We start from the raw sequence: 12,576 nt of genomic DNA on the forward strand, positions 1-12,576 counted from the left end.
TGAAGATTATTTGTAATGTGAATGTGTAATTTCCTTTTTTCCGTTTTTTCATTCCAGAATGGTGCACTTAACAAATTTCCAACGTGAGGTGATTGTCCTCTTCAAGAAAGAACATCCAACGTGGGGATTGACGAAATGCAAAGACATTTTGCCAGAGTTCCTTAGTTCAATAAGTAAAAATTAGTTTACCGATGTTGTGGCTGTACTTAAAAATGAAGGATCACCTGCTGCAAAAGGTCATAAGCGTGGATCTGGCATGACCAAACAAATTCATATACCTAAAAACGGGCTGTTTTGGACCTTGCTGTGACACCACCAAGACAAAACAGAAGACATTCCAGTCAGCGTGAGATTTGCTGAGAACTAAACATATCAAAGGGTTCAGTTCAGTGTTTTGCATTATTAAAGAATCGGGATTGAGGTGCTATAGGAGAATAAAATGCAATGTTCTTACTGAAGCACATCAGGTAGCACAAGAACGAAAATGTGAGTCTCTGATACAACGTTTCGAAGGACACGAAAAGTGGAAACAAATATGGTTTTCGGATGAAGCGAGTTTCAGTCTTCATGCACCTTTGAACAGGTAAAATGAGTGTATTTATCGTGCTGTTCAGGTTAAAACAAACATTTCAGAGAATGATCTTCTGGTGGAAATTGATAAGCAACAGCCATCAATCATGTGCTACGGTGTGGTTTCCTGGCATGGCAAAAGAGAGTTGCGGTTTATTGAAGGCGACGCTGCTGGGCAAGAAGATCTACCAAGGTACAGAAGAAAGAAGAAAACAGTAAACCAGGTTGTGTAGAGAGATGAAATGTGCACCCAAATGTTCCATGATGTAAAGAGAGTAATGAACCGGGATGAACAGATGTGGCAACAGGACGGAGCAAAGGCCCATACAGCCAGGGACACTGTGGCATGGCTCAGAGCCAATACTCCTGACTTTATTGAACCTAACAACTGGCCGTCAAAAAGTCCAGATCTTAACGTAATGGATTTTTGCATATGGGGTCTACTGTTACACCAAGTTCAAATACAGAGGAGAGGAATCACAGACATTGACTGCTTAAAAACTGTGTTGACAGAAGCTTGGAATAATATTCCGCTTGAAACTATCCAGAATGCCACTGAAAGTTGGTTACACCATCTACGGTTTTGTGTAACAGCCCATGGGAAACATTTTCAACATTTGAATTGAATATGGCAAAGTGTAACAAAGGTACAGTCATATTAAATGAGCTCAAACAAATTTCCTGGTTTTTTGTGGGACACCCTGTAGAATCAGTTGAGTGCACCACAATATCAATCTATGCTGTTATGCATGTCACAGACAGGCCGCCGTCATTCCATAATGTGTTGGAAATAAATTTTACAGAGCGATATTTGCAGCATTGCTGACTGTAATGTGAGTGCTGTCATTACCTGCTCCTGCTGCTAGAATCAGCAGAGTTTGCAATACTGTCTTCTTGCAACACATTAACAGAAGTAGGATGGTGTAAGTACATAGCATTTTCAATTTTCTCATGTGGCAAAGGAAATCAACACTTATCTTAGTGTACATAATTGTATCTCTGCTCTGATGCAATTCTGTAGATATTTGTGTGCACACATTATAGGCACATCCCCTAAATACACTCACTGACAAAAAAAGTTAAGCCCCCAGAAGGAAATGTCCAATTTGGAAGTCATTTTGTACATGTGTACCTTCGATGGATATGTAAATGGCAATGATATGTAACGTCTGGAACAGCCACCAGAGTGCATTAGTTGTGCCACCGCGTGATAGTGTTATCAGCCCTGATAACATTCATACAGCATGTGTAGAGTGTCACATAGTAAGTCAACACCGTGAGGTAAGATCATCAACACAGAGAATATTTGATTTGGTTTATTTTACTTCATTTTTTGTGTCACTTTTGGCTATTTGCGAAAATGGGGATGAATGGTGATATGATGAAATTGATGAATGGACACTCACAAACATCCATGCCCAGGCCAGGATTCGAACCAGGGACCCCTGGCATTGTAGCATGATGTGCTAACCACTCTGCCAAGGAGTCGGCTAACACAGAGAATGCCTCGTAGATGCATCATACGGCAATATCAGCACTTGGAGTTCGCAAGGGGCCACATTGTGAGTCTGCATGAAACCGGTTGGCCGAATCATGCAATTGCAGGCATCTCAGGCATTCAGATGTCACAGTGGTCTGATGTTGGCACCAACGGGTACATGAGGGCACTACACACATTGTATAGGTTCCGGTCAACAAAGACAAGGTGTAGTCAACACCATCGCCACCAAGGGAGGATCGCTGTATTGTGCACCAAGCATTATGCAACCCCATCACATCTGCATCTGGTATCCAGATGCAGGTACAGGTACCCCATGTCATCCAGCATCATTGGCCGTAGACTGGCAGCAGCTGGACTACAGGTTCACCATCCCATGCGGAGGCTGCCATTAACACCAGAGCACAAACGGCTGCATTTTGAATGGTGTTGTAACCAGGAGGCATGGACTGCTGATGAGTGGCATCGCATTATGTTCAGCAATGAATCTCGGTTCTGCATTACCATGGATGACCACCATGTGCGAGTATGGTGGCACCGAAGGAAGAGAACACATCCTGTCAATATTGTGGAGACACACAATGGCAATACCAATGGCATCATGGTGTGGGAAGCCATAAAGTATGACTTTAGATCACCTCTGGTAGTGGTTCTGAGGATTCTTGACAGCACAGTGATATGTCAATATGTCACGGACAACCTGCACCCTCATGTGTTACCTCTCACGACACAGCATCCTTGTACAGTCTTTCAACAAGACAACACTCGTCCACACACGGCACATATGTCTATGGACTGCCTGCATCATGTTGAGGTACTCCTGTGGCCAGCAACATCTCCTGATCTATCCTCCATAGAACATGTGTGGGATCAACTTGGATGTCAACTCCGACCCAGTGCCGATCTGCAGGATATTGAGTCACAACAGCTGTGGCCTGGCTTGCCTCAGGTTATTGCTCTACGGCTCAATTCCAAACCGAATCGGCACATGTATCAAGGTCTGAGGGGGTGCCACATCCTACCGACATGGGGCCAGCAGTATGCCCGTAATGGACACTGCTGTCCATTTGATCTGATTTTGTAATCATTGCAATACAGTCACGTAACCTGTCAACACATGCAGTTTCATTTCATTTCCACCACTCCTCCTAGATGCTTCATTTTTTTTTATTTTTTTTTAAGAGTATACTGACCAAGTTCAAGGGGTTTCAGCCAGTTGCTGAAATGTCACACTGTACACTTGTAATTTTGGTCCTGTCGTCGTGCAATTCAATAAGTTTCATGGCATTTTTTTTTCCAGGAAGTTTGGGAGTATTGTACACTGCTTGACAATTGGTAGGAAACAATTGATTTTCCACATTTAACAATCCACAGCTGCTTCAATCAACCTGCAGAGGGCATTGGTGTGAAGTCTCTGTCATACAATGTAATCCTTCATACAACGTAATCCATAAAGAATGCTCAATTTAACTAGTGGCAAACACTACACTGCAACGGATAACTAAGATTTACAAATACAACATTGTCAGCAGCCTTGGGAGTTTGGCAGAGGATGTTTCGATCATGTTTTGAAGATCACATATGCAGGTGGGTGTCATGGTTCATGGAGCGTTCTGCTGTTGAACCACATAGCTGCACTAGAGTGCATTCTGGAGCATAGAGACAGGAATAGCAGCGATTTCATCATGGATTTTGACATCCATTTCCCAAATTGCTGATGGTTGTGTTTCGAAGACTTGGATCTTCAGCCAGCCGCTGAGGAAGGAAATTGAGAGCTCTCAGATTTGGGGAATGTGCCAGCCAAACCACGTTACCAAATCAGATGAGGAAGCCTGGAAACCACTGACATCTCGAAAGAAGTACGGACCAATGATCCTGAATGTGATTCCACACCATTCAACTTCAGGTTCTGCAATCGTCATGGGTTCTCAATTTTCCACAAACTGCAATTCTGCGTGTTGACTGACCTGCAAAACAATTGTGTTCCTCGTCAGATATCATGAGGTTGTCAACAATTCCTGGATCTGCCACCAATATTTGCAGACATGCGTCATGGAACTTCACACATGCCAATTTGTTGGTGGGAGTGATTGCTTGAACTACTTGCATGTGTAGATTGATGTGCAAAATTCAACTGACACCACCATAGCTCATGTGCAATCCTTGCAATATGCAGCATAGTGATCATTGTGGACTCCACTGGATGGATGCCCACACACAGTCAATACCCGTGACCTGATGTTTGGGGTCATCCAGGAGACATCATCATCATGTACTGGTCCCTCCCCATGCCACTTTGCTATCCAATGGCTGTCTGGGAAGTTTCTGTAGTGGGCTACTTTGCAGAAGCTCAATGGGGTCACTACTGTAGACTTGGCTTTAACAGACAGCTGGACTGCGTGAACTATGTCTTGCACACTCCACCTCTCCATGGCACCCAAATCAACCAACACCGGCACACATATGTCAAAGACCACCAGCATATCTGCACTTTCCAGAATTCACCAGGATGCATAAAATTATGTTAAATTTGGTGAAATCCGGAAAGCTTCATACTGAAACAAATGAAGACTAGTTTCGGAATGCACACATATTCACGTTTATTAAGAAAAAGTTACTGATGATGCTTAAATCACAGACGATATATAATTAATTTTATATATTTTAACTTAGTGACATCTCAATTTGCATGTACATTATGAATTTAAGTGATTGTTTGGATGGATGCCCACACACAGTCAATACCCGTGACCTGATGTTTGGGGTCATCCAGGAGACATCATCATCATGTACTGGTCCCTCCCCATGCCACTTTGCTATCCAATGGCTGTCTGGGAAGTTTCTGTAGTGGGCTACTTTGCAGAAGCTCAATGGGGTCACTACTGTAGACTTGGCTTTAACAGACAGCTGGACTGCGTGAACTATGTCTTGCACACTCCACCTCTCCATGGCACCCAAATCAACCAACACCGGCACACATATGTCAAAGACCACCAGCATATCTGCACTTTCCAGAATTCACCAGGATGCATAAAATTATGTTAAATTTGGTGAAATCCGGAAAGCTTCATACTGAAACAAATGAAGACTAGTTTCGGAATGCACACATATTCACGTTTATTAAGAAAAAGTTACTGATGATGCTTAAATCACAGACGATATATAATTAATTTTATATATTTTAACTTAGTGACATCTCAATTTGCATGTACATTATGAATTTAAGTGATTGTTTGTAAAAATATCAAATATTGGGCATGGAGGCTTTCCTGCATGTTTTGATGCTTCAGCATAGCATATTTCGCTTTGCATCAAGTGAAGGAGCAGTCCTATTAAAAATGTCGACAGTTTATGCCTGCATCCAGTTTATTCACCATCAGTGCAACAAATTGGTGTCTTGACTCTGTCTTTATGTGGAAAAATGAAAAGTAAGAGTTAATTGCCTATCTCCGCGTAACCGCCAAACAGATATCTTTAGATACAATCAAAATTGGTGTCTACTATTGCCTACAGAAATGATATCTCGTATCAGAACAAGTTTTAAAGCACACGATGCCATTTTGAGTGTGGAGTCCGGTGTAAAATGATGACATCATAGTTTAACCTGATGGAAGTTGTGGTGGACACTGGTGAAATATGGAACACCAGAAGTGTGCATCAGCTCGTCCACCGGTGGAATCACCACTCAACTGTAGTAGCCAATAGAAGTTGAGCAGTCTTTAAGGATCATCTTGTATGTATGAACAGCAGTACCACCCAAACTCACTGTTCATGAGAAAATTGCTTGAGTGAGTGAGTACGATGAAACTGTGAGAAAGGGTCAAAGACTACAACATCGATTTGCAGTCCAATGGTGTGGTGTAAGAAATATTTGGTTGCAGAATAGCTGAAAAATATCATTTGGAATGCTTATCGTAGTAGACAAACTTGATTGATTTGCTGTTTTAAGTCCACTTTATGCACAGAAATGCTAATCGGGACTGGACTTAAAAGTTTAAAAGTGGGATCCGAACTACTATGCCAAGTGCCTCCAACAGGTATCGAACCCGGGACCCCTTGCTTACAAGGCGACAACGAGATGTAGGGACTTCAATGGGTACAGAAAGCATGTTTTCTCTTTTCCCAACTTAACAGAAAGCAACTGCTCCCAGGGATTCAGCCCTGGGTGAGAATGGTGGTGTCAGAGAATGAACACAACAGATTGAAAGGGTTGCTATATAGCCTGGTTAGCAAAAAGAAACAGAACTGCTCCCCTGGAACTTGGTAATAGAGGTTGTAAACGATTCAGGCATACACATATTTTCTACAAATCTTTGACATTGTGTTGAGTTACATGCTTGAAGATTTTCAAGTGACAGAACCTAAAGCAGTGTATCATCTCACACTCACCATTTAAGAGCACTGTCGTAATAACTAATTATCCTGCATGCGATCATGAAAACTCATTTTACCTCACATGGGGATCTTCTACAATTCCACAACTGATCTCATTACAACTAAATTTAATCAGTTCCCTCTTTCACACACTCAATAATTTTGCAAAATTGTGATCCCGTTCCCTGAATTTTTTTAAACAAAAAAGCATTCACCTTCTCGATTGTTAAGAAATACTCACTGAATGTCATTCCCTGACTAAACATGCTTTAATTGCTTGAATGGAAGTATACAAGCTCTGCTAAGAATTCCTTCAGAAATTTGACCCAATCTACATGGAGAATTTCTTGGGAAAACTGCACTTGAACGAACCCTGTTTATATGGTCACTCAGCATATGCAAGGACAAAAGATAGTTGTAATCCTTAGTATTTCAGGTGCCAGAGCTTGATATAGAGAAAAAGGCATAACTGTACCGGTTTCCAGCCAGTCTGTGCAGAGTTGCCAAAACACTTGCATCGTCTGCTTTGCTGCTGAAGAAAGCAAGACAGCTCTGGCATTCCAGTAGAGAATTTATCATAACATGGAGACCAGGCAAACTGTGGCAACAGTGGTGGCCAGTTTGAAGACGTGGTTCGTTCTTGCTCACACAGCCATGTACTCTCATCTGATCTTTTGGTGGGAAGCGGGTATAGTTATGCCTTTTGCCATATAGCCTGCACATATGTAGTTTCCACTGTATGCTATATGGGATGAGAGTGAGTGACTTCTGAAAAGATTACACCTTACACCGCTACACTATTATATAATGGTAATTACTTCTAGCCTTCTCTTATGCACTTTAAACCATAATATTGTAGTTAAATTACAAAAAAAATACTTAGTACAAGGGTCGTTCAAGGTTGACCGGGACTTTTATTTCTGCAGAGGAAATAGGTAGCAGAAGAAACACCAAACTATGTCAGTTTTTCAAAGTATTCTCCGTGCGCGCCGAGGCACCGTTGCCATCGTTCTGGCAGCTCCCGAATTCCTTTGGAGTAGAAAGAACTTGGTTGTTGTCGTAGCCACTGGAGGACATCGCTCCGCAGTGCTTCGTCTGTCGTGAATTTCTTCCCTCCCAGATGGTCTTTAAGAGGTGCAAACAAATGATAATCACTGGGGGCTAAATCCGGACTGTAGGGGGGATGGGGCAGAACTTCCCAGCGCATGTCGGCCAGAGTTGTTGTTGTCACATTGGCCGTGTGAGGGCGGGCATTGTCATGGAGAAGAATGACATTTCGAAACAACATCCCAGGTATTTTCTTCTGAATGGACTTTCGTACAGCAACACTCAACAATGTGGAGTAATACTGGGCATTAATCGTGCTCCCTTTGTCCAGAAAATTCACATGGATAACGCCCTTCATGTCCCAGAAGACACTTGCCATGATCTTTCCAGCGGACGGCTGCGTTTTGCTTTTCTTGGGGGGCGGGGAACCTTTATGCCGCCACTCCATGCTGCGTCTTTTGGTCTCTGGGGTTGAATTGTGCAACCATGTTTCATCACACGTGATGATGGATTGCAACAATTCATCACCTTCTGCTCGAAACCGATTCAGAAGCTGTTCACAGACCGTCCTGCGTGTCCACTTCTGATCGAATGTCAGCTGGCGGGGAACCCACCTTGCACAGATTTTGCGGAAGCGTAAGTGGTCGTGAATGATTGTCTCAACACTCCCGACACTGATATTCACCTCGGCAGCAATATCCCGCACTGTTACTTGCCGGTTCTCAACAATCATTTGCTCAACACGTGCGATATTCACTGCTGTGACTGCAGTCGGGCGAATGTGTCCATGCGCTTCATTTGTCACCAGCTCCTGTCCTTCGCGAAACTGCTCACACCATTCGTACACTCTTGTCCGCGACATCGTTTGTTCACCATACTGTGCTTGCAATCGTCTGAAAATCTCAGCTGGTTTCACTTTCTCCTTCACGAGAAATTTGATTACACACCGCTGCTCCACAGCCACAGACACACTGCTTGCCGGCATGTTCGCTGCAACTGCTGCGCATGCGCGAAATACGTCATGCCGGGCGCTAGTTACTCGCGAAGGAATACATTACGTCACCTGCTCGTTTCATCATGATCCGGCTATTCATCGATTTCTTACGTACGAAAATACCGGTCAACCTTGAACGACCCTTGTAGCATAAAAATTAATAAAACATTAAAATGAAAACTGAAAATATACATAACTGATGCAAGTAAAACACAGAAATAAAAGTTTTGTGAACAGTACAACTGATATTTTATGTTTATTTAAGAAAAATTCTCATAGAAACGCGAACGTGACAATGGAGATGAATAAATAGTTGTAATGCTGACATAGCAAGAAACACACATTTATTGGTCTGAAAATTAGGACTTTCTCGTTTATATAAAACTTAAAGTAATTGAATGTATCTATGGAATGGTTCTAACTTACACTTAATGTGGCCACCAGCTTGGGTGATGGGGGAAGCCAGAACAACATTGGATGTCGTGGCAACCAACTTTGTTCCAGAATTCAGTATAGAAGACAAAGATGGCAGCGAACCAGCCACTCTTCCTCTTTTCCCTTGAACTGAAACTGTTCGACTCTCTGACATCTGAGTCACTGTCCGAGTCTTCTCCTTCACTTTCCCACCTTTTGGGTCTTCAGGACGATTTAGCTGGAGAGGGCCAACGGGAGACAAACTTGCTATGGATCCAATGTTTAAGGTTATTCCACTGTGTTTGATCTGTAAAGAAGAAAAGAACACTAACAATACTGGAAAAAATATAATGTTACTGTTGTGCCTAATATCTTGAAAAATGCAATGAAAATTGAGAAATACCATATTTATGCATGTATAATGCACACCCTGTTTTTTTTTATGGGGAAAAGCAACAAAAATTATACAAGGTCCACCCATAAAGAAACCAAACTGTCAAAAAAAAAGAACCAAACCAAATAAAAAGGTAACATATTCTGGCAACACTGCAAAGAGCTATATCGAAACGTTCCGTCAGTGCATGTTTCAACCTGTTACAGGCAGTCGGTATCGGGCAAGCGTGCATCAGATGCAGGTCGTGTGCAGGTGGCATACAAAATACGTGCACCAAGATGGAACAACATTACAACATAAAGTTTTGCTACAAATTGGGTACATCGTTTACCGAAACATTACAGATGATACGGGCAGTGTATGGTGATGCAGCATTCTCAAGAACCCAGGTGTATGAGTGGTACAATTGTTTCAAAGTTGGACATGAAAGTGTCAAAGAAGAAACAAGACCACGACGCCCTTCAACATCAAGGAATGACGACAATGTGGAGAAAGTTCGTGCATTGGTTTTGATTCCCTAGGAGTGATCCACCATGAAATTGTCCCTGAAAACCAAACAGTCAATCAGTGGTATTACAAGTACAAGGAAGTGCTTGGTTGACTCAGAAACAGGATGAAGTGAGTTAGGAAGGTCCTCTGTGATTCTGGCCAATGGGTTCTGTTACATGATAATGCTCGGCCTCATACCGCATTGTCTGTACAACAATACCTTGCTAAGCATTCAGTGACCGTGATCAATCACCCTTCATATTCTCCAGACTTATCGCCTGCTGATTTTTTCCTTTATCCCAAGCTTAAGATGGCTATGAAAGAACAAAGATTTGACGACGTCGCGGACATTAAATTAAATGTTACGCATATTTTGCGAACACTTGACTATTAACAGTGTTTCCAAGACCTGTACAAATGCTGGTCAAAGTGTATTGCCTTCTCTGGTGATTATTTTGAAGGTGATCAAGTCATTTGAAGGTAATTACTCGTTTTCTTTCCTAAAAAAAAAAAGTTCGGTTTTTTATGGGCGGACCTTGTATCTCGTATATAATGCACAGTTCAGGTTTAAGAAATGGCTTTCTTAGTTGTAGGTCGTAAAGCTGTTGCTATGCATCATACCAAATCAACGAGTCACCTGTTGCTATGTGGACAAAGAGGAGAATATCATCCTGTGTATACAATGAGTCACCTCCTCTCCCTTTACTTAGGGCTGTACAATATCGATTTTTCGACATAGAGTCAATATATCGAGTATCAATATCGATGTCAATGATACCAATTATATTGATGTCGACAATCCCAACAATACTGATATCGACAATACCGACACATCTAAATCTTTCAATTTGAAGTTTCAATTGTAGTGTTATCTAGGAGAATCAGATAATCGTGTTGTTCTTTGGTGGAAGAGAAAATAGGTGTTGGGACTCCTTACGTATGGTATACATCAAGTCAAGCACAATGTTGTTTATGATGACAAGCATAGCGCTTGCCACAGGGATAGAATTTGGGAGTTAAATGATGAGAGATTGCGTTGATTAACATGGAAAGCAAATACGTACAACTACCAATAAAAATAGTAAGGTTCCTACTTTATAGAACGTGCTGGTTACCCTTGTGTGCCCAAGTATAGGGATAGTATCTATGCAAAATGAGACGGCACTTGGCAAAGACTCTGTCTCAAGTTGTTTATTCTTAGTCTTGCCTCGATTTAGTACAAACAACATATACAGCGAGTGACAGTGCACACTACTTTGTAATAACATGTTTCTGTTCAAAGCATAGTTTCGACACTACGAGCAGAGACAGCTCCAGAAGAGGGCTCCCCCCCTCCCCCAATTGGCCAGTCTCTCATCCCCCAGCAAAATCGAAAAACTAGATACATAATGTTTTCTTAGCCTAAAAGTTTTCAAAAATGTAATCCCCCCGAAAACATTCCCACCGCTCTGCCTCCCCACTCATTATTCCAGCTTCAAAGCTGTCTACGAATGCTTGGAAAACACAACACAACCTGAATATTCGTACGTGCATCCAAGCAAAATAGCTTTAAATGGTCACTACCCTCATCTCCTTCTTATTTCATTCACACCAGTCCCATCAAAATTCAACTTTGTTCAATTTGATCGTTAGTGCCGTATTTCTTAACACATGCACAGTTCTGTAAATCTCCACCCCCCCCCCCCCCCCCCCGTGGAGACACAAAGTGGTTCAGATCCCATTTTAAACTGTAGGTCCAGTCTCCCAATTAGCATTACTGGGAATAAAGTGGACTTTAAACACCAAAGCAATCAACAAACCAGTTCCGTAAATGCCACTTTTCGACGTCTATAGAATTCTTTCACACCATATAAACTATAGCTGTCGTGTGTGATCTTAGTTAACAAAAGAAATTACAAACGAAACGGCGATACATTAGAGGTGTCATTATCGAGCCATCATTAATCATAAATTTCAATACAATGTAGGTGCGAGTTTCAACTTTTATATTCTTATTTATGATACCACGTTCATATCCCAAGAACAGGGATAAAATAATCTTTCAAACTGAAATACATACACCACCAATGAGTGACTTTCTCACAGATTTCTGATGAGAGTTCCATCCATCTATCGAACGTACTTTTATCTTATCAAAGCTCGACAAAGGGAAAGGCTATAGTTTCCATCGTGCTTCTACTCCCTGGTGATGTATGGAAAAGTTTGGACCTACAGAATCGTCAGGTGATGGCGAAACCGAGCAGAGGTGAATGTAAATCCTGTACCGTTTTGTTTGTGTTGTACTGCTTGCTGTTGCTAAGTACCGTCAAGTGCAACAGAATGCATGTGCAAACCAGCATGTATTTTATTATTGACAACTTTAAGAATGGTGATACAGACATAGTGAATATCGGCATATTGATATTGATATACAGAAGTCGATATTTTAACTATATCAAAGCTTCGGAATTTTATTAATATCGACTCGATTTCGATATATCGAAATATTGCACAGCCCTATCTCCACTGTGTTTAGCATTGCAAAGCTTTCATTTCTGTAACCACCTTGTTTATTCTGCAGTAGAAAAAAATGAGATTAAATAATGCAATGGATTCACAGTGCTCAGTTAGTTATTTTCTAATATTTCTCACCCAACAAATACCACTGATACACATTCCATGTGACTGGAGGTGCATGTTCGTTTCCTGCCATAACGGAATGGTGTCACTTTTGACTTGATACAGAGTCTGATGAAGACCTTGCTAGAAGGTTGAAACGTTACGTTTAGTTTATGTTTTTAATAAAATAAATTACTG

General features: G+C 41.7%; 1 protein-coding gene across 7 annotated transcripts in view; it reads right to left on the reverse strand.

The window, feature by feature from the left end:
- Positions 1-12,576, reverse strand: part of Rcd1 (Reduction in Cnn dots 1) — a 171,119-nt gene that overhangs the window by 36,397 nt on the left and 122,146 nt on the right. For 6 of the 7 annotated variants that reach the window (XM_083143053.1, XM_083143054.1, XM_083143048.1 and 3 more), the window contains one exon: positions 8,910-9,204. In XM_083143053.1, coding sequence (XP_082999179.1) covers positions 8,910-9,204 — 295 coding nt within the window. Of the gene's footprint in view, positions 1-3,890; positions 4,036-8,909; positions 9,205-12,576 lie in introns of those variants that run through there. The other variant, XM_083143055.1, reaches the window with a different exon arrangement.

This window comes from Lepisma saccharinum, chromosome 21, assembly GCF_977018435.1.
Source record: "Lepisma saccharinum chromosome 21, izLepSacc3.1, whole genome shotgun sequence".
NCBI lineage: Eukaryota > Metazoa > Arthropoda > Insecta > Zygentoma > Lepismatidae > Lepisma > Lepisma saccharinum.